The sequence below is a fragment of the Lissotriton vulgaris genome, chromosome 2_1, assembly GCF_964263255.1.
Source record: "Lissotriton vulgaris chromosome 2_1, aLisVul1.2, whole genome shotgun sequence".
Classification (NCBI taxonomy): Eukaryota; Metazoa; Chordata; class Amphibia; order Caudata; family Salamandridae; genus Lissotriton; species Lissotriton vulgaris.
The window spans coordinates 1,831,464,194-1,831,487,747 of record NC_141687.1 but is presented as its reverse complement, the minus strand read 5'-3'; the positions used below and the strand labels follow the sequence as shown (position 1 = coordinate 1,831,487,747).

Genomic DNA, 23,554 nt, shown 5'->3' with positions numbered 1-23,554 from the left:
GTAACTCGAAAGACTTATTTGAACAAATTGTAATGGGTTCAAGCCTAACATAAGATAGCAGGACTATGCAGAGCATGTGCATCTGCAGCAATACATGGTAGGAACATCACAAACATACAAAAACAATTTTGTTACTAAATAAGCTTCTATTCTTGGTAATCAAAGCAAATAGAGACAATGTTGCTCCTTATGACGGCACAGTACAGGTGATTGGTGAGTAAAGTGAATATGCACAGCCAGAAAACTGGAAGAAAGTACAATCAATGTTGACTATGTTCAGCAATGGCTTATAAAACCCTGACAACAATGAAATATAGGCCCTGTGCCTCTACACATTTAATGTTCAGCCAACAAAGTGGTCATGTCTACGTTTTGACTCTGGTATTTATTTGATTGTAGGGTCTTCACCAGGATATGTAATGACAATATCCTCAAACCTGCTAGAGAAATATTGCTGGTTTATACTCTGGTCCCACTTACAGTAATCAATTGTGCAAAAAAAAAAAAATTACTTTTCTTTAGTTTTCATCATGATTTATCACTACGATCAAACAAGCATTGCCTTTGGTTTGCAAAAACACCATCAGACATCAAAGCATAAGGCTGAAGTTTGCATGCTCTATAAGTATCGTCAAAAACATTTCACGCATTACCTATAATACATTTTTGGGGGGTGTCTTAAAAAGGAGGTTTTATTTCTGACAAAGAACTGTTAATTTAAACTAGGAAGTGAAATGCTGGACTATACAGCTTCTGTAGAAAACAATGCTTTACTTTGCAACTAAGAATTTTAGAAAAAGAACGAACTGAGGCATATATTGTTGAACTGTTTTCTGTGAAGTGTCTCTAACAATGGGCAGTTACTGTTATTAGAATGTCAACTACACAATGTATATTGCAAAACGTTTGCAAGGTGCCTCGGGCTGTCATTATGGTGATGATCCATATTTCACTGGACCAAAAAAGCACCCAAAGAAGTAATGAACGTACTGTATTGCTAATGCGCTTTCCTACGCTTTGTGAGGACAAATGTGTGCCTACATACGTGGGTGTGCACTCACACAAACACTATTTCCTACTTTGGTGGAGTTCTCTATTTTATTTTTCTTATTTAAAAAAACAGACATTGCCTCTAATAGGCGTTTTCTTAAGGACATTTTTTTTTGTAAATAGAAGTTCTATACAAGTGTGTTCTGGGATCCTGCACTTACAGGCAGATATTCTCAAGTTCATCAATATCATAGAGGACTTCAACACAGAAAATGTATGATTCAGGAAGACACTCAGTGATTTTGCCCTTTTGTGTCCCAATTTCTTGAACAACATTTCTATTTATGTATGAATACCAATAACATTTCAGATGTGGTCCCAGGGAGGCTGTTATTAGGTACAATCGAGCAGTTTCACCGACTAGGAACAGTGTGTCCAACAGGTCAAATCGAACCCCCTGAGAGACCATGAAGTGCCATCAGGTACAATAGTGACATCAAAAATCAATACAAACGTATGTATTTCTATTATGAATGCATACCTTTACTATTAAGTGTATTTTTCTTATATTTATCACTCCCTAACTAGGGGCATAGGAGTGGCAAATGCAGGGCTGGTCCCGGCATGGTCCTGAAGAAATGCTAGGGGTAGCATGAAACATGTTGACCTTTCACTTTCACTGAACCAATTCTCATTACAGACTGGTCTATAGTGATATTCACCCCATTTTTAACATACCTGCCTAGGAGCATAACAAATCTGTTGAGGCCCACTAAGCACGGTATTTTTAATCCACTTACATCCACTCCACCACTTGTTTACACCACACATAGTCTTTTACTACTAAGTGCTCCTGCGTAGTTCGTGAGTCGTAGCACGCCCCTTTTCGTAGAGAACTGGGATGGCCCCTATGATGAAGCATGTCACCGTGGGGCAACCCCGGTGAGTGAGGGGACACTAGAAATACATTTTTCTTTCCTGTAAGGTTACACTGAACAACTGGTTCAGCTGCCTCAACTTGAGCTAGGTCTCGGGATCCAGTAAATTGGATTCCAACTTTTGCACTTTTACCAATAACATTTCGACAACAAATGCTGTTGAACAGTATCCAAAAGTACACAAGCCATTAGCAGATTTGGTGAGTAAATGTAGAGATTGTGTAGGGACTGAATGAATGGTAAGTGATGCTGGAACAGTTAAAACCATTACAAAACATTTAACAATTTAAAATATTTACACTGGGAAATGCCACACACAGTAGATGGAAAATAAGGCTACAGTCAGATATTGTATTGCAGTACTTGTTTTAATTACAAGCAAGTTTACCAGTCCTATGGAACCAGTATCCGACACACCCCTCAACAATTCATAATTTGAGGGCTGAAACTGATTAAGAACCAATATAAATACCCAGAAGGAGCAGGGCAGAATGAAAGTGAACACAAACATACCAGCTTCGTCCTCATCTTCATCTTCGTCTATGTCACCGTCTTTGAGATCCTCATCATCTTCCTATTATGGGAAAAAGCACAAGAGGCTGTAAGAAAAGAACTGTCCTACTAAATTTGTGCAGCATAAATTTATCATAGGAAGTTAGCCACATCATCATGCTTGGCAATGATTCCTACTAAAGGTCTAAGGAATCTGCACTATGTTATAAGACACTAAATAAGCAAACCAAATATTAACTAAGGGCCATTATTGAAAACAAAGAAAAATGTAGAATGTGTCTAACCCACACGAGCGTTCAATGAAAATTCCAGCTTGTATCTTAAGAACTAGTTTCTCACATTATTAAGAAATCAGTGATCACTAAAATATGAACAAAAGTTACTTACCGGTAAACTGTGGTTCTCCAGTATTGGTGTCTTTCATAGATTCACATGCTTGAATATTCCCCGTCGTCGAAGTGGGAGTCCCACAGTACATAAAATAGCAATAACATATGCATGTATACATGAAAAATATCATAAATAAAAATATACATACATATACTGTAATTAAATTGTAAATTCTAAAAGTACCATAGAACATAATAGGCCCATTGAAAAGCCTAAGGGAGAACTCACTTTAGTAGCATATTAGAGTCATTATGTGTAGGTTCACATTCCAGCCAATCAGGCTGTAGCCTGCTCTAGAACCTTCTCCTCAGAAGCCCAAGTCCTCAGATTTTCGTAGCACAAAGTAAGTAAAAGTGCCTGAGGAGAAGAGAGCCTCTGAGGGGAGAATGGAAGGGTCGCATGTGAATCTATGAAAGACACCAAAACTGGAGAACCACAGTTTACAGGTAAGTAACTTTTGTTCTTCTCCAGTATTAGGGGTGTCTTTCATAGATTCACATGCTTGAATAAGAGTAGAAAGCAGTAAATCATCACATAAGTCATAAAGGTGATATACCAAAGCAAGTAAGGTAAACATATCAGTCAAAATGCAATGAACATTAAATATTATTAGAAAAAACCTTTATGACTGGAGGCGGGTAGCAACAGAGGCTCACCTTTATTGGAAAAGATTCCGCAGCACCGCTTGACCTACTGCCGCATCCGCGGCGTCTGTGATTTGCAGGCAGTAGTGTTTTGTAAAAGTATGGCTGCTCGACCTAGTAGCAGCTCTGCAGATCTGCCTCAGGGTTATCCCCGCAAAAAGGGCAGCAGAAGTAGACACCGCTCTAGTTGAGTGAGCACGAACTGGAGCAGGAAGGGGCTTCCCAGCCCGTTGGTGGCAAAAGGATATGGTAGAAGATATCCATCTTGTTATGGTCTGTTTGGTAAACAGGTTGTCCTTTGCAAATTGGGCCATACGCCACAAACAATTGATCTGACTTTCTGACAGTTGCAGTTCGCTGAATGTAAAATTTGAGACAACGTTTCACATCCAATGAGTGTAATGACCGCTCAGCTGAAGTTTGCGGAGCAGGAAAGAAAGTCTTCAGGATTACGGGTTCGTTGAGATGAAAGTCACTGGGAACCTTCGGGATGAATTTAGGATTAGTTCGCAATGTCACAGCCTGATTGGACAATTGTAGAAAAGGAGGCTGTATGGTAAATGCCTGGATGTCACTGACATGCCTCGAGGATGTCAAGGCGAGCAAAAGAGCAACTTTCCATGTGAGAAATTTTAGACTTGCAGAGTGGATAGGCTCAAATGGAGGTAGAAGCAGTTGAGACAAGACCAAATTTAAGCGCCAAGCTGGAGGAGGGCGATGGATAGGTGGAAACATCCTAAAAAGGCCCTTGTAAAATTGCTTAATGATTCTCGAGGAACATAGAGAAGTAGAACCATCATGACGGAAACGGGAAATCGCCGCCAGAAACACTTTAAGAGTTGAGTGTGAAAGTCCTGATCTCACCAGAGATAAAAAGAAAGGCAAGATCTGTTCAGGTTTTGCAGTCATGGGGTCCAAATCTTTAGTGCGGCACCAGACACAGAAACGTTTCCACTTTAATTGATAGGTCTTAATGGTGGATGGAGCGCGAGCGCGCGCTAACACCTCTCTGCAGTCCTCGTCGATATTTAGACGTGCAAATTCATTGTATTCAGGTTCCAGGCATGGAGTTGGAGTATGCCGGATCTGGGTGACAGATTTGTCCCTGCTTCATCGTGAGGAGGTGAGGTAGAGGATGAAGCGGTATTGGGTCGGACTGTGAAAATAGGAGCAGGTCCGTGAACCATGGACGCCTCGGCCATTTGGGTGCAATCAGGATGATGCGGCAAGGTTGAAACCTCATCCTGTGTAACAGGCGAGGAATTAGAGGAAGTGGAGGGAAAGCGTAGATGAAGTAGTTCGACCAATTGATCGAAAATGCATTTCCGCTCGACTCTCTGTGGGGATGCCGACTTGCAAAGCGTTGGCATTTCCTGTTGGTAGCAGTCGCGAAAAGATCCGACTGGCCACACCGCTGGAAGATGAAATCGACGGTTGGTTAGTTGAGTTCCGACTCGTGATTATCTGACGACGCCCGGCTGAGTGAGTCCGCCAGAACATTGGCCACACCCGGCACATGGATGGCTGTGAGATGGATTTGATGTTGAATCGCCCAATCCCATATTTCTTGTGCCAGTTGTGAAAGCAGGAGAGACCTCGTGCCGCCCTGCTTGTTGAGGTAGTGCATGCTGGTGGTGTTGTCTGTCCTCACTAACAGAGTGTGTACCTGCACTAACCTCTGGAAGGACTTCAGGGCCAAGAAAATCGCCAAGAGTTCCAGGCGAATGATATGCCGAGTACGTTGGGTCGCCGTCCACTTTCCTTTTACAGACATGCCGTCGAGATGCGCTCCCCATCCCTCGAGAGACGCGTCTGTTGTAAGCGTCAGAGTCGGAGGTTTGTCTTGGAATGAACGGCCCGTAGATATGTTTGGAGGGTGAGCCCACCACTCCAGCGCTTTCTGGATGCGAGGTGTTAGAAGGACCTTGTCCTCGAATGACCCTGACACCTCTTTCCACTGTTTGTCTAATTCCTCCTGTAGAGTCCTCATGTGCAATCTGCAATTGGGGATAATTTGGATGCACGAGGAAGTCATGCCAAGGAATGATTTGAACATTGAACAGAAACGTACAGTTTTGACTGTAGGAATTGCACCATCTTTACCATGCGGTCCTGTCTTTCTTTGGAAACGAACACTTTCCCCCGCTGAGAATCTAGCAAGGCTCCGAGAAAATCTTGCCTTTGCGACGGATGAAAGTGTGACTTCTGGCAATTGATTGAAGACCCCAAGGTTTGGAAAAGGGAGACGCAGAGCTGAGTGTGCTGCTCCGTCAGATGAAATGTCTTGGCCTCGATAAGGCAGTCGTCCAGGTATGGATAAAATTGGACACCTTGCAGACGCAGGAAGGCAGCTACCGGGGCCAAGATCTTGGTAAAGACCCTCGGCGCTGATCGAAGGCCGAATGATAGGACTTTGAATTGGAAGTGCAGCTGTCCGACTGTGAAGCGTAGATACTTCTTGTGTCTGGGGTGAATTGGCACATGGAAATATGCGTCTTGGAGGTCGATCGTTGAAAAGAATTCCGCTGGATTGAGATAAATCAGATTTTGAAGCGTTAACATCTGAAAAGTTTTCGAAATGATAAATTTGTTCAGGGCCCGTAAATCCAAAATTGGACGCCATTCTCCCGACTTTTTCTTGACTAAGAAGAACCGGGAATAAAACCCCTTGCCGCGTTGACCTTGCGGCACTACCTTGATGGCTCCTTTTTTGATCATCAATTTTACCTGGGCCAAAAGTTCTTTGAGATGGGGAAAGGGTGGCCCCGAAGGTGGACGAGTGGGAGGGAATTTTGTAAACTCCAGGGTATGTCCTTTGGAGATAACGTCCAGGACCCATTGGTCAGAGGTGATTTCGGACCATTTGTAAAAGTACCTTGAGATGCGACCTCCAAGATTTACAGTCGGCAGAAGAAAGGAACTGAGACTGTCACTGCTTTTTATTGTTTGCGCCACCTCTATATGTTGTTTTCCGTTGGTATGGTCTGGTGGAGGACTGACGATTCTGGGATTGGTAGGAACCCCTCTGCCGGTTATCGTTGTAGGTGTTGTACGAACGATATTGACCTGATCCTCGAAAAGTAGAGGAACCTCCGCCTCTACCTTGTGCCCCCCGAAAGGGCCATTTCTTGTACTGGAGGGTGGCTAAGGACTTTGCAGTGTCGGTGTCCTTTTTTATCGCCTCAAGTGCATCATCTACATGCTTGCCAAACAACGACTCCCCGTCGTACGGCAAGTCCAGGACTTTTGCTTGTACCTCTGGACGAAAGGTGGTAGACTTCAACCAGCCTTGATGCCTCAAGACTGCAGCCCCAGCCAATTGACGAAAGCCTGTGGAGGAAATGTCGAGCGCGCATTCAATAATTTCGGATGAAATTATCTCTCCCTCCTGAATAATGGCCTGCGCTTCTGCACGAATGGCCTCGGGTATTTGATGAATCAGTGCGGCAATCTCGGACCACATCTGGCGGTCGTAACGGCCCAAAATAGCCAAGGTATTAGCCACCCTCACAGTAGTAGCCGCCAATGTTGTAAATATTTTGCCTATAGAATCCAACTTGCGGCCTTCAGGAGGAGACGTGAGCGGTGTAGCAGGATTGCAGGATCTTTTCTGTGCTGCCTGAGTTATAACCGAATCTTCGGTTGTGACACCAAACAGGCCGGGGCAGACGCCGGAGCCTTATATTTCTTGTCTAATCTGGGCAAGACTGCAGGTACCGAATTTGGATGTTCCATTAACTTAAGGCCCTCCTGCCAAATAAAGTCAATGATTGGTATTGTGTGGGATTGCCTTTGGGAAAGGTCCTTAAAATCATACAAGAAGCATTCACTTTCATGTTGTTGTTTTTCGACAGTGAGATGAAAACGCTTTGCAGCACGGACCATCAAATTATGGAAATTTGCAATGTCCACTGGAGGCGATGCAAGAGGTGAGGTGGGCTGAGTGGAAGGTGTTTGAGCCCTGTAATTGTCCCACTCATTCATATCGACGTCACTGTCGTCGTCATCAGTGTTGTGAGGATCAGGATCCTCGTTGTCGGTGTCAGGACGAGTACCCCCTGGTGACGTGGGTGGAACAGGTGCAGGTGCTTGAGGAAGTTGAGGTTGAGGCTGTGGAGGAAATTGTGATGCTGGAGAGGCAGGTGTAGATGGAGGGAACCTGCGTTTTAGTCATCTAGCATGTGCTGCAGATTCATGACCAAAGATAATGGTATTTGCGTAACCGGCTCCGAAGTAACTGGGTCTGATTCCTCAACAGGAAATAATTTGTTCCCATCTTCGACGTTTTCTTCTTCGTCATCCTCATCACTATACTCCTGGCACTTAATGTGCAAATCAGATGGACTAGATGCTTGTCCGAATAGTTGTTCCACATCTGAATCGTTTCCGGATTCTTTCCCACCAGACTGAAACAATTGGTCTGGAAGACGAGTTCCACTTCTTACTGGACTCAGTTGAATGAGAGGTACTGTCCTCAAAGAAGAAGCAGTAACCACTGTAAAAATGGCAGCTGTGGCCAAAGGTTGATGAGACGTCAACGAGCCCGTTGACGTAACTGCGGCAGTCTTAGAACCAACCTGAGGCGTCTGCGTCGTCGCCATAGATGTAGTCGACGCTGAAATTGAAGGCTTTTTCTTCGTCGACGAAGATTTCTTGTCCGTCGACGAGATTGGAGCCTTACTTGTCGACGATGATATGATGGCCGCCAACGGAGGCGTCGACAACGAGACGGCCGTCGACGATGATGGGCCCGTCGACGAGCTGCTTTTAGAAGATGACTTGATCTTCGTCGACGGTGTTCGCGTCGACGAGGGAAGCGTCGACGATGACTTCTTCGTCGACGGTATTGATCTGACACTCGTCGACAAGATCTTCACAATAGAAGCAATGGGTCTCACCTCTTGGGCTGTCGTCGACGAGGTGATCATCGTCGACGCAGTACTGGTCAACATAGTACATGTCGTCGTCGACGTAGAGGCTACAGACACTGACTTCGTCGTCGACAGACGCGTCGACGAGCCAATGCCAGTTTTTAAAGTGGAAGGCAAGGCAAGGCTTTGGGCGCAGACGTCAGAGAACTAGGTCAGAGAACCAGGTCCCGTAGACGTGCCCTGTGGGGGAACAATCCTGGAGGATTCCAACAGTCTACTCTTCTTCAGAAAAGGAGATGGAACCTCAGTTTCAGGCCCACGCTTCTGAGAGGATTTTGAAACACCAGATGACAAACTCTCTACCTCAGAAACCACAGACTCTGAAGCCTTCAACTTCTGTAGCCACAGAAGGAGACGGGCCTCTCTATCCCTCAGAGTCTTGGGAGGAAAAGTGCGACAGTACTTACAGTTTTTCACCTCATGGTCTGGGTAGAGACAGTAAATGCATTTACAGTGTGGATCCTCATGGAAAAGGCGCAGTTTACCACAAGAAGGGCAGGCTTTAAATAAAGATTTCTTATTTGAAGACATTTCTTAAGAAATAAACAGCTAGAGTTGAAGAAAACTGAGCGGAGCTCAGGGAGACTCCCTTCACACGACGTGCGGTAGAAAATCTGAGGACTTGGGCTTCTGAGGAGAAGGTTCTAGCGGAGGCTACAGCCTGATTGGCTGGAATGTGAACCTACACATAATGACTCTAATATGCTACTAAAGTGAGCTCTCCCTTAGGCTTTTCAATGGGCCTATTATGTTCTATGGTACTTTTAGAATTTACAATTTTATTACAGTATATGTATGTATATTTTTATTTATGATATTTTTCATGTATACATGCATATGTTATTGCTATTTTATGTACCGTGGGACTCCCACTTCGACGACGGGGAATATTCAAGCATGTGAATCTATGAAAGACACCCCTAATACTGGAGAACTTAATGTGAGTAATGTGGCAGTCACGTCCCATTTACCCTAAAAAAGAGGATTTTTTTAAGCCCACACAATAAACATTTTCTTCACATCACTTGTTCGACTATCAGATGTATATGAGGTTCTAGTGAAATATACCAGGCAGAAGCACTGGGAACTGAAGACCTACACAACAAAGCTAGGGTATTGTACTTCAGATAAATGCCAACTAAAATGTCCCACCATGATAAGTTTCTCAGTATGCCTTCAAATTGAAAACAGTGCTTATAAAAGCCAGCTTCTCATACTGCCCATAATTCTCATTCTGCTCTTCATGTGCACCCTTCATATTCCCCTGCGTTTGGCATACTGATCAGCAATTCCAGATTCTCACTCTCCACACTGCCCATGAGCACAAGTCTGTAACTGTCCACCCACGGGAACTTCTCATTGCTCACCAGATTTGTGTATCGCTCATCAAATTCTCACAGTACATGCCTATTTGTCACACATCCCATTAGTGCCAACTCCTTGTACTCACCACAAGTGCCGCTCCTTACAGAACCCATTAGCATACATCAACCCTACCATAGAGGATGAGAGGGAAACTCCAACCCTATGCTAATTTAATCCTTTGGCTCACCAGAGACAGCTAATACAGGTACCAAGTAATGGTGTGGCGAGGAAAGGTTCAGACTGATTAAACGTGCAACTGAAAAAGAGAATGACAGTGACTGAAAGAATCAATCAAGGAAGAAGAGAGCTACCTCATTCATTTTTATCGACTGCAGTACATTGGCCACAGCAGGCTCATAACGTCTGCATACAGAGCGGACTGGCATGACAGGTGGCTATGTCAGTTCCACCACCGGTAACATTTTACAGGGACAATAAAAATATCACTAATCAATACATACCTCTTCTTCCCCGCTCACTTCTTCTTCTTCTGCCTCTTCATCCTCCTCGTCGTCGTCATCATCTTCACCTGGCGGTAGGTCTTCATCGTACTCTTCTTCTGTATAAGCAGTAAAAATAGTAAGGATCATTCATAGAACTTCTTGAAAAAGGAGGGATGGAAATTGGCCATTTTCAAGTTTAACCCGTTAGCTGCGCTGAACGTTCCGCGCAAGTGCGGAACGTTCTAAGAAACAGTCGGGCCGCGTCGGCCAACGGACGTGCGCAGCACTACAGAGGTAGTGCTCGCGATGGCCGTTGGCCAACAGCAGCAGCCAATGGGTTAAAGACCGAACTCAAGAACTTGTACAGGAACATGTGAAAGACTATAAGCAATCCTGTTCAGAAGTTGTTGGGAGAGGTGATCTCAGAGGGTGGGAGATGACGATGGTGTGGGTAGCAAAACAGCTAACTTTACTAAGGGGCTGTAAGAAGGAGCAAGAAGTGACACTTTGAAGGCTACTGCTGTAGCCAATTTGAAAATGGTTAGAATATGTGAGTTTTTTTGGGGTTGCATAGAAGATGAGGTGGATATAACTTGAGGATGTTTTGCAGTTAGTACTAGTTTAAGTTGGCTCTGGTGGCAAAAAAAGTAAAGTCTCAAACTGCACGTACAGGAGCTGACAAAATATGAAGGAAAGCAATATGAAACTATTCCAGAGCACTTAGAGAAGGGAAACATGATTTCAATTTTTGAAGGGTTTTGGCCATCCAGCGTTGAATGACCAATGAATTCTATCATACAGGATTGGAGCGCGTCTGTGTCAGGGAAAGCAAATGAAGATTTGGGAAACATCCGCAACAGGGCTTTAGGAAAATTTGAGGGGTGGGGATAGAGTTGACCGAAAACATGGCACAGATTACAACTGGTGACGTAAGAGAACTGTGCAAAGCCCAACTTGGAGACGTCCAAGATAAAAGGTGCGTTCAGATGTTTGTTGTGATCGACCATATTACATACCGCAATGTTCAAAGGGGATCAGTTAGGGTAGATGAAAATAGGAGACTCTGCTGAGGCGATGGAGAGTGCATTCTTGCAGAACTTTATACGGAAGACAGAATGAAATATGTAGCAGAGATCTTTAGAATAGAGATGTGTTGGTTGAACGTGTTCAAGAGTTTTGGAAGAGTTAGATGGTGCAGCAGAGGGAGGAGGAAGAAGGGGCTGCAGTAAACTTCATGAATGGAAAAGATCACATTAGCTTTGAAGCAGGTAGAGCTGCTGAAGGGGCGGGCATTAAGTGACTTGACTTTACTTACATAACGTGCACAGCAAATATGTCTCATGGGGCACTTGGTAGGTTGGTCAATCGGAAAATGAGGCCACTACCCTATGTTTAAATGAGGAGGAAGATGCAGGAGTACATTTGTTGTGAGATGGATTGTGTCAATGAGTTGGGAGCAAAAGGAAAGCAGGAAGGGGTGATTGACCACTATTGTCTCCAGACCTGGAACACTGGATGGGGATTAGCATAGTAATATCCAATTGAAAAAGATATGCACATTTTATAGGTAGATCCCACTGGGTACAGCAGCACATTCTATTTGGGTCTGGTGTCGTTTTTTGTGGGCAATAATTTCTGTACAGAGACATTTTGAGAGGATTCATTTAGGTGCACTGGTCCTATGTGAAAATGTTTTAATAGGTCAGTACTAGAGAAGGACTGGTAGGGTTCTGGAAACGACAATGCTACAGTAAGTACCAAAAATTCCACTTTGCAGGTGCCGAACAGAGCACTGCTCTGTGAAACGGCCGTAAAAGCCTTAAACAATGTTGATAGCCTACAAAATAAAAAGGCAGATCAGGATGACCAGGTGGAACCGTGGACGTATTCGGGTGGCCAACGCAAGCACACAATGAGTGAAATCGCCTGGGCGTGACCCAAGCACGCAAAGGCGGGAGAATCAGACCCAATGCACCAATAAAAACCCTGTATTTTTAAGTGGCACAACAACAAACAAATGGCAAGTCGTGGGCATGCCAAAAGCCGATAGTGGAGATAACAAGAGGTCTTGCAGACAGCACATACACGCTGCCTAGGCTCGACCTAAAAGGGGATTGGAATAAACAAACATTAAGCATGCCAATAATAATAATACGTAAAGGAATCTACTTACCATCATCGTCATCTTCATCCTCATCATCAAGACCCTCCACGTACCCTTCAGCATCTGAGTCAGGTGCTTCTTTGTCGTCTCTGTCATAGCCATCAAGGTAGGTGAGCTGTGGGAGGAGCTTGAATACGTTGTCCCTGTACTCATTCAGGTTAGTAACTTCACAATTGAAAAGATCTAAGCTCTTCAAGGTTTCTAATTTTTTCTGCAACGAAAAAAACCCAGTTGTAGCTCGCATTTACTTCCTAATCCTCATAACTGAACATGTAGTCATAACAGATGGCTTCAGATCATGTTAAAAGTATGAGAGATGGACTGGGTTTATTACATTTATGTAGCACCATTACCTTTTACTCGTTTCATAGCACTATACGACATGAGGGTACTGAAAGCAAAAATGAAGTTACCTTTTTATTCTCTCACATACTGTGAGTTTACTCCCCTTACAGAGCTTCAAATCCAGTCTTTTTATTAGATAATGATGCTGAAGTTGCACATCCTCCGTAACAAATAGTTTCTTACCTGTCGGTGTAGTTTTGCAGCTTGAAGATCTTTCTGGATTCAGTATGCTGTGCATTAATCCGCGGTCTTGTGGTTGGTTCCGGAATCGTAGTTTCCCCCCCCCCCCCCCCCCCCCCCCCTAGCCCAGGTGGGCGTCGACGTCTCACCTTTTGGTGCATTTCCGGTGACGTCGGCGCGCTTCCTGCGGAAGCACCCACTCTTGGGCGCCATCTTCGGATTCTTTTTTCTCGTGTTCGTTCTGTTACCGAAGTAATGGCAATGTTCTAGTAAGTCATTCACCGCTTTAACCTTCAAGGTTTGTTTGTTCAAGTAATTGTCCGTGTTTTCAACCCCCTTCCTCTCCAGCCTCATCTTTCTGGCGGAGGTGGGTGAGTTCGCTAGTGAATCCAGAAAGATCTTCAAGCTGCAAAACTACACCGACAGGTAAGAAACTATTCGTTTTACAGCGTGAATCTGTCTGGATTCACTATGCTGTGCATAGACTTTGTAGCGGTTTCTCATTTTTGTGGCGTCTGGGTGGAAGATGAGCGTTAGTTATTGAATATATGTTGAAGCACCTTTTGTCCGACTTGTGCTTCCTTGTTCATCTGTAGATCCACGCAGTAGTGCTTTGTGAACGTGTGCACTGAAGCCCATGTTGCCGCAAGGCATATGTCCTGAATGGGTGTGTTGGCCAGGAAAGCTATTGTAGCTCCCTTTTTCCTGGTAGAGTGGGCTCATGTCCCTCTTGCCAGTTCTTCCCCTGCCTGTTTGTGGCAGAATTGTATCGTCTGTGCGATCCATCTCGCAACTGTTCCTTTAGTTACTGGCTTTCCCATGAAGCTCTTTGCGAAGGAAACAAAGAATTGCTTTGTTTTCCTGTGTTCCTTTGTCCTTTCAATGTAGTGCATGACAGCCCTTCTGGCGTCTAGGGTATGAAGAGCTCGTTCAGCGCTTGTTGTCGGTTTCTGGAAGAAACTTGGTATTTGTATAGTTTGATTCATGTGGAACCCTGACACCACCTTCGGCATGAAGTGTGGGTCCGTTCTCATTACCACCCTATCATTGTGAATTTGGATGTAGGGTTCCTGTATCGTTAACGCCTGAAGTTTGCTTACCCTGCGCAGCGAGGTGATTGCTACCAGGAAAGCTGTTTTCATTGTTAGCCTCTCTAGGGATGCTTTGTGAATTGGTTCGAAAGGATGTTTCATCAGTTCTGTTAGGACTAGGTTAAGGTTCCATGCAGGTGGTGGACCCCTCTTTGGAGGCGCAATCCTCTTCGCTCCTTCCAGGAATCTTTTAACTACTTGTGAGGTGAAGAAACTCTTACACGACTCCCCTCTTGTGTAAGCGACTATTGCTGCTAAGTGAACTCTCAAGGAGGATGAGCTTAGTTTCCTGTCTAGTTGGTGCGCGAGGTGAGGTATCTAAGCACCGTTGAGTCCCTTTGCATCTTATTGTGCAGCTTCTCTCTCCTGCACCATAGAGTGAATCTCTTCCATTTTGATATATAGCACTTTTGCGTGCTGGGCCTCCGTTCCTCCCGAAGTACCCTCAGGGTGCTCTCTGGTAATTTCAGATGCGCAATTTCTATGTCCTCAGGAGCCACGCTACCAGGCTCAGGCTCTCTGGCTCTGGGTGTAGCACATGGCCGTTTTGCATGGTGAGCAGGTTCTTTCTCCTTCCGAATCTGTGCCATCTCCATGATCTGCGAATACCATGTCTGCCTGGCCCACTGTGGTGCGACCAGTATCAGTGTCATGTTGCTCGCTCTGCACTTGCTGAGGACTTTGTGCATCAGCGGTATTGGGGGAAAAGAATAGGCAAATGTCCTCGACCGGTCTATCCATAGGGCATTCCCCAGGGACCCCTCCCCGGGCAGCCTGGATGCGAAGCTTCTGCATTTTGCATTTTGGCGTGTTGCAAATAGGTCCACCGACGGTGTCCCCCACCTGTCGAACAGCCTTTTCGTCTCCTGTGCATTGAGCTCCCATTCGTGGGTTGCCGATGTCTGCCTGCTGAGCCAATCTGATTCTACGTTGTCCTTCCCTGGCAGATGAATGGCTAGCAGGTCTATGTTGAGAGGGATGGCCCAAGTCCATATCTCCTGCGCCAGCTTCGAAAGCGTGGCCGATTGTGTTCCACCCTGCTTGTTGATGTAGAACATCACTGTTGTGTTGTCCGTCTGGATCAACACCCTCTGGTTGTACAGTTTTGTCTGGAAGGCTTTTATAGCAAGGAAAACTGTCTTCAACTCCAGGAAATTGATGTGTTTTACCGCATCTGCTGGTGTCCACAGACCCCTCACTTTGAGTTTCTCCATGTGAGCTCCCCATCCCTTCTGGGATGCATCTGTGGTGATGGTCACCGTTGGCGTTGGCGGCGTTAGAGGCTTTCCCCTTGTCAGGTTCTCCATGTTCCACCATGCCATTTCTTTCTGCACTGCGTCCATTACAACCACTAGATCCTCCCAACGCCCTGCTGCTTGTGACCATTGCTCTTGTAACCACTCCTGCAAGGGTCTCATGTGCAGCCGCACATTTGGCACTAGGTGAATGCATGATGCCATCATGCCCATGATCTTGCTCGCAGTTCTCACTGTCCGAGCTTGCCCCCTCTGGTAGAGCTTCGTCTCCTTCACCAGTGCAACTGACCTCTTCTCGCTTGGGAACACCTTGCTCTGTACGGTGTCGATCTGAGCTCCCAGGAAGATCTTTATTTGTTCTGGTTCCATTGAGGATTTCCCCCAGTGTATGGAGAATCCCAGGTCCATCATTGTTCTTGTCACTCTCTGTGCATGCTCCTTGCATATCTGGTATGACCTTGCTTTTAATAGCCAGTCGTCCAGGTAAGGGTATACGTGTATTCCCTCCCTTCTTAGGTGTGCTGCGACTGTTGCTAGGCACTTTGTGAAGACCCTTGGCGCCGACTTTAGACAGAACGCTAGGGTTGTGAACTGATAGTGGTGTTCCCCTATGGAGAATCTGAGCAGATGTTTGTGACTTCTGTTCATTGGTATGTGCAGGTAGGCATCCTTTAGGTCTATGGTGACCATGAAGTCTCCTTTTTGCAATTGAGGGAGCACCTCTTGCTGGGATGTCATTTTGAATTTTTGCGTTCTTATGAATTTGTTTAAGAACCTTAGGTCCAGGATGGGTCTCATTGTTTCGTCTACCTTTGGCACCAGGAAGTACGTAGAATACACCCCTCTGTTTCTTTCTCTGTAAGGTACTGGTTCAGTGGCTTGTTTTTGCAGGAGCTCTCTCGCTTCCTTTTGGAGCAGCTGCAGCTCTTTCCTTGCTAGTTGCCTTCTCTTTGGCTTTCTCCTTGTTGGTGTCTTTTCCAGTTCTATGCAGTATCCGAACTGAATGATGTTTAGAACCCATTTGTCTGAAGTTATTGCCTTCCACTCCTGGAAGTAATGTTTTATTCTTCCTCCCACTGGCCTCACATGCACGCAGGTACTTAGTGCACTTGACCCCTGCGTGTTGTCCTTGTGCCTCACCCTGGGAGTTCTTATTTGGGTGGGCCCACGTTGCCTGACCAAGTCATTTGGCGGGGGGTTGCTGACCTCCCCTCCTATTCTGGCCACGTCCATTGCCTCTCCCACGAAAGGACTGGCCTCTCTGCTGGTATTGCCAGGACTGCTTTTGTTGGCCTTGCTGTGTTTGGTTCTCCGCCTGGTGGGATTGTTAGAACGCCTGGTGCGATGTTCCTGGCTGGTTACCACCCCTGCCGTTGGGCCTTCGTGATGGGGTGCCCCTTTTCGACCCTCTGAACTACAATGCCCCCATGGACCTTGCTGTCTCATTGTCTTTCTTTAGGTGGCTGAGCTTTTCATCTACTGGGGCCCCGAACAAGGCTGTCCGTTGAACGGGGTGTTCAAGATGCTGTGTTGTACTTCTGGCTTGAAGCCTGACACCCTGAGCCAGGCTTGTCTTCTTTCTGTGATGCCCATCATCATGAGCCTACTGCAGGTGTCAGTTCCGCCCAGAGCTGTCTTGATGCAAGAGTTTGCCACATTCTTCCCCTCTTCGACTAGGTTTTCGGCTCTGTCTCTGAATTCCTGAGGCATATTCTTTATCAACTTGCCCAGTTCCTCCATGATTTGGTACTGATGCCCGTTTAGTAGTGCGTTGGAATTGACCATTCGCCAGTGCATCGGAGCATTCCTTTGAATTCTTCTGCCTACCAAGTCCATCCTCTTGCTCTCCTTGTCTGGAGGTGGCCCTGAGGTAGAAGGCACATTAGCCCTCTTCCTTGCTGTGGTAGCAATGATTGAGTCAGCTGAGACCGTGCCCTGGATATAGGCTGGGTCCTTGGATGAATGTTTATACTTCTTTTCAGTCCTTGGGGTGACTCCTTGAAGGCTTCTTTCCCTTGTGCCATGACACTTTCCAGCATTGGCAGGTACTGGCTCTTGGTCTGTGTGGGGAGCAATGTCTCGAGGAGGAAGTCAGCCTTCTGCTGCTCTTCGTCGAGTTTCACCTTGAAGACAGCCGCTGCATTCCTGATGACTGTGTTGTACCCCCAATGTCATCTGGCGGCGAAGGCATCGAAGGATACGTGTTGACGCTTTCTTCAGGACTCTCTGTGTTGACATCTTGCCAGTCAATCTCCTGACTTTCCGAGGTCGCCGAACCCAGGAGCGTCCAGCGGTCGTCGTCCTTCTCATAGTAGTTGAAGGCCTCGTCTTCGTCCGATTCGTCAAATGTTTAGACATTCTCCGACTGTTCCTCGACTTCATCCTCTTCCTCCTCGACCACCTCATGCACCTGTGGCTTGGGCTTCGTCAGGATTATGTAGTCTTTCATCCGGACGTCAAAATCCTTTTTTCGTTGCAGGATGTTTTCCATTTCAGCTTCGAGACGCCTCTTCTTCTCCTTTTCGGCAGCCAGATCTGCGTCCAATCGGTCAGCCGGTCTCTTCGGCGGTAAATTTGGCGCCAAGCTTATCTTCGGCGTCGGCGCTGGGGCCTTTTTCAGGTCCTTCTCCCTCGGCGTCGGACGTTCCTTTTCGGAGACGTTTTTCGACGGCTTTAGCTGTTCTTCAGCTCTCGGCACCGGGGACTCCTTCTCAGAGGATCCGCTGGGCCTCGGTTTAGGTGCGGGCGCCGAAGCTTTAGGCGCCGGCGCTTTCGAGGATTTTCCCTCGATCTTTCGAGACTCTTGGTCTCTCGGGGCTTTAGGGGCCGTAGAGTCTCCTACCTTCTTTGGACTCTTCGTAATATCGGTCTCTACGACCGTGTAGCCGTCGTCTTCGGCGGCGTTGTGGTCTTCTTCGTCTGAAGATAGGCCCAGGTCTCGAAGGGATGGAGGCTGGCCCTTGCCCTGCATCGTGGCATTGGCTACTCTCTGTCTCGCTCGAACTTGAAGAGTTTTTGGCGTAAAGGCGGAGCAGGCGCTGCTCTCGTGGTCTACAGGTAGGCAGAGGTTGCAAACTGGGTGCTGGTCCTTCTGTGCTTACTTGTGGTGGCAATTTGCGCAGAACTTGAAAGGAGTCTTGTACATCTCATGCGTTCAGGGGGCCCCCTGCGCTCGCATTCTTCGATGGAAAATCGAAGTTCTTGAACTTCCTTCCCTCTTTCGTTGATCTTCTCGATGATGTAGTCTCCTAAAGTCTTCTCCAATGTTTTTCGTCCAAAAACTGCGTGTTATCTTCTTTTCTCCAAAAATGTCTGGAGCCCTCTCGGGAACGATCCAGACCCAACCGCGGAAAAAATAATCTGAAGATGGCACCCAAGAGTGGGTGCTTCCGCAGGAAGCGCGCCGACGTCACCCGAAATACACCAAAAGGTGGGACGTTAATGCCCACCTGGGCTACGATTTTTTTTTTAAAAAACAAAGAAAAGACTACGATTCCGGACCCAACCACAAGACCGCGGAATAATGCACAGCCTAGTGAATCCAGAAAGATTCACGCTGCAAAACAGAGGTAGATAATCTCCTTCAGCTCATGAGGTCCATGAGCCAAGAAGCTTGCTGGGACTCTGTCAAAAACATAACAATGGAAGTACTCCTCCTTTCCTCAGTCAAAAGAAGTAAAAGTTACTATAAACTCCCCAACCACTGATCATCATTCCATACAAACAATTTGACAGAGAAGCTGGTTTTTAATCTGTCATTTTAAGTCCAATGTTCTCATTAAGTCTGTAACACTGTACTTCCATAATCACTGGAACTCACCAGGGGTTCAATGGTTCCTAGATCCTTGATTTTATTCCCACTGAGGTTGAGATGTGTAAGGTTTGGACATTTTTCGGCCAGTACTTCCAATCCTCCAGAGATTCGGTTGTCGCTCAATTCAAGCTGCCGGAAGAGACAAATGTAAAGATTAAAATACATAGTTAATTATAGCTGCAAACTAGTTAACATGTCTTGTTGTTTTTTCACAGCCAAAAAAGGTGAAGGAAATGATCCATTGGGCAACCATAATCTAAAACAATAACATTTTGGATCCAGAAGTAAATCATGAGGAATGACAGTAAACTTAGCCTTTAAAATAAGAGCACTTAAACAGTGGCACTGATTTCAGATATTCATCTTGCAGCCAACATCTCCCATTTTCCAGCCTCCATAGTTTTGCTATTTTTATTTGGCTTCAACTGACTATCTCTTAACGCAGTTCATGGCATCGACACATAACATTCTATTTCTTAAATATTTACAAAATAGATCTCAGAACATATATATATATTACATACAAACAACCAGTCCCAGATAACGAGCTGATTGAGCACCACAGGGACACAGGGACACGGACTCCAGAGATTAGTGCTTAATCCGATTTTATTCTTTTAGGCACGGCGGTATGACGTGTTTCGGCCACCATGTGTGGCCTCGCTCACACATATATATATATATATATATCAAACACACGAGTTTACCCAAAAAACGAAAGGGCCCAACAGGTAGGTATGGCTTGCATTCTTTAATGGAGGTTGCTGGTAAAGAATCAACAGGCATGTCAAACCGGGAATAAGTTCAGCCTCATGCCGACGCGTTTTGTGTACTTCCACTTCTTCATGGGCTTGGCTGACTCAGGCATGCACCAACAGTTTTTGAAAGAGCACCTGAGTTCTTTAATGAATACCCGCCCGGGTGGGCGTAGCCACCTGCTTGGCCTGCTGGTATTCGTAGTGCTTTTCGTTTTACTCTTGTGAGTTTGTAGTGCATCCAAAATGAGAAGTTAATTATTAAAACCACAGTGGGTTGTTGCACATCCCTCGAATACTTCACCAACAGCTCTGCTCCTCCATTAGCAGCTCCTGTCCCTCATACTGGTTTCGCCGACTGGAGTCACCGAGGGTCTGCTTTCATGCAGCGGGCTTCTTTCACGACGTAGGCCAGCCGTTTCACATCAAACACACGAGTTTACCCAAAAAACGAAAGGGCCCAACAGGTAGGTATGGCTTGCATTCTTTAATGGAGGTTGCTGGTAAAGAATCAACAGGCATGTCAAACCGGGAATAAGTTCAGCCTCATGCCGACGCGTTTTGTGTACTTCCACTTCTTCATGGGCTTGGCTGACTCAGGCATGCACCAACAGTTTTTGAAAGAGCACCTGAGTTCTTTAATGAATACCCGCCCGGGTGGGCGTAGCCACCTGCTTGGCCTGCTGGTATTCGTAGTGCTTTTCGTTTTACTCTTGTGAGTTTGTAGTGCATCCAAAATGAGAAGTTAATTATTAAAACCACAGTGGGTTGTTGCACATCCCTCGAATACTTCACCAACAGCTCTGCTCCTCCATTAGCAGCTCCTGTCCCTCATACTGGTTTCGCCGACTGGAGTCACCGAGGGTCTGCTTTCATGCAGCGGGCTTCTTTCACGACGTAGGCCAGCCGTTTCACATCAAACACACGAGTTTACCCAAAAAACGAAAGGGCCCAACAGGTAGGTATGGCTTGCATTCTTTAATGGAGGTTGCTGGTAAAGAATCAACAGGCATGTCAAACCGGGAATAAGTTCAGCCTCATGCCGACGCGTTTCGTGTACTTCCACTTCTTCATGGGCTTGGCTGACTCAGGCATGCACCAACAGTTTTTGAAAGAGCACCTGAGTTCTTTAATGAATACCCGCCCGGGTGGGCGTGGCCACCTGCTTGGCCTGCTGGTATTCGTAGTGCTTTTCGTTTTACTCTCATACTGGTTTCGCCGACTGGAGTCACCGAGGGTCTGCTTTCATGCAGCGGGCTTCTTTCACGGCGTAGGCCAGCCGTTTCACATCAAACACACCAGTCGGCGAAACCAGTATGAGGGACAGGAGCTGCTAATGGAGGAGCAGAGCTGTTGGTGAAGTATTCGAGGGATGTGCAACAACCCACTGTGGTTTTAATAATTAACTTTTCATTTTGGATGCACTACAAACTCACAAGAGTAAAACGGAAAGCACTACGAATACCAGCAGGCCAAACAGGTGGCCACGCCCACCCGGGCGGGTATTCATTAAAGAACTCAGGTGCTCTTTCAAAAACTGTTGGTGCATGCCTGAGTCAGCCAAGCCCATGAAGAAGTGGAAGTACACGAAACGCGTCGGCATGAGGCTGAACTTATTCCCGGTTTGACATGCCTGTTGATTCTTTACCAGCAACCTCCATTAAAGAATGCAAGCCATACCTACCTGTTGGGCCCTTTCGTTTTTTGGGTAAACTCGTGTGTTTGATATATATATATATATATATATATATATATCAGATGTTAAAAAATTAACAAAGGTAGAAACAAACGAAAATGAGAAATTAATGGAAAGGACTTCATGAATAAAGCGTATTTTAATAAACCCAAAAGAGACTTGCGCTCCAGTTGGGAAGAAGAAAACATCCAGAAAAAAAAAAAACTAATGAGAGGGTACTGGTACAACAGGAAAAAAATGCAATAATAGCTTCAAGAAAAGCGAAGCATTCACCCTTAACAAAGAAAAACCTACTGGGAAGCTTACTAATTAAAGACGGTCTGAGCCAAAAATACTCTCCAAGATATTGGAACAATCGAGGGATGTGTAATCATTTGGGAGATCGAGTTAGCATAAATGAGAACGCAATGGAGACACTCAACATGACAGTAGATAAGACAAACGGGAAAGTGAATGGTGGACAAAATGAAAGATCAATCAAGACCTCGTCAACACATCCGAGGGGCATGCTTGTAAAGCGTGTCCATTCTTATGTAAAAGAAAGAATCTTAAGAGAAGCCAGAAGACTGATTCCATTGGCTGTGAGGAATTGCACAGCTCAATGATTTCAAGATGTATCCCAAAATACACTGAACAAAAGACAAGATATGTAAGAGATCACAAGAGACCTCTCCAGTGAAAAAGATAACATACAGGTCGCCTTTTGCATTTGAACTACGCTGTTCCTACCAGTCTAAAAGCCAAGCAATCAAGCACCCTAGGGCAGTAAAGATGATGATAGGACTGAGGACGGCCCCATATCCAGCAGAACATTCTTAAGATGAAGAACCTAGCGCCAGTACCAAAGTAGGATGTGAACGGGCTAGACCACCCAGAAGAAAAGGGCACTAGCAGGTTACTAGCTAGGAGTCTACGGAAGGTGAAGGGGGGGGAATGACAGCTCACATGAACTTTAGGATTTAGCATGTTCCCTATGCTGTTAAGATGCTTGGAGGAAGGTAACAATATTTCGGCAATAATGAGAACATAAGTGGTAGTCGTTGAGAGGAGGGAGAGACTGGTCACAGGTGAGGCGCCTTTGGCGTTATCAAGTACTCACTTGGGAAGTCACCTATTAAGGAATAATGGTTATGTTTGCTAATGTTCAAGTGAGGGGATTTTCAGGAGAGGGAAAGGTAATGGATTGAAGATTACCAGATATACAAATGAGGATACCAGATACAAACGGTATAAGTCGGCAAACCTTGCATATGATGATATTGTATGAATTATAACATATAACGTCAGGAGACTTAATACCCCTAGTAAGACACATGATCTAGAAGGCTCTTTAGAATACCCAGTCACAATCTGTCTACAGGAGAAACATCTCTTACAGAAGGATATTTCACACAAACTCTTTCCCACCAGTATCATACCTCAGTAAAACAAGGTATGGGGTGAATGTGGCCTTCAGTGAGATCTCCCTCTGCAGATAGAGGATATAATATAAATGATCATAAAGAGCGCAGATTCATAATACTAATAGGTAACTAGAAAAAGATATGACAATGCTAATGCTGTATACTCCAAATGTAGGCCAAGAGAAATGTCTAAACTTGTTGTTATAGATTATCAAACAGAAAGTAGTGAGAGAAATGATATGGTTACCTGACTTCAATCCGATGCCAATATCCGGAACAGATAAGACTCCTGGGCGATAGACATTTCGAAGCTAACATAACCTTGATTGACAGCTGGAGAACAACCCACCCTAATTACAGAAAATGTATTTTTTTCTCCGACATACATAGGACATACTCTCAAATCAACCTAATCTGGAGAATGGAAACTACGATAGGCATAACTAAAAGGGTTAATGTGGGCACCATAACAAACTCTGACCACTCCCTCTTGATGTGAGACAGGCACATCAGACATATAACCGAGGAAAGCACGGCGGTTTTACAAATCAATTCTGAAAGCTAGAGTTTTCAAAAATAAATTAAAAACCCAGATAGTGGAGTATTTTGGGGTAAATAACAGACAAGATGTAAACA

The 23,554-nt window shown here is 45.4% G+C and overlaps 1 protein-coding gene across 1 annotated transcript in view; it reads right to left on the bottom strand.

Annotated features, from left to right (window-relative positions):
* The window catches only part of ANP32A (acidic nuclear phosphoprotein 32 family member A), a 158,474-nt gene that overhangs the window by 24,634 nt on the left and 110,286 nt on the right, over positions 1-23,554 (bottom strand). Inside the window, exons 3-6 of the mRNA XM_086957965.1 lie at positions 19,071-19,193; positions 12,388-12,589; positions 10,233-10,330; positions 2,442-2,502 (exon numbers count right to left, since the gene is read on the bottom strand). Of these exons, the coding sequence (XP_086814091.1) occupies positions 2,442-2,502; positions 10,233-10,330; positions 12,388-12,589; positions 19,071-19,193 (484 nt within the window). The remainder of the gene's footprint in view (positions 1-2,441; positions 2,503-10,232; positions 10,331-12,387; positions 12,590-19,070; positions 19,194-23,554) is intronic.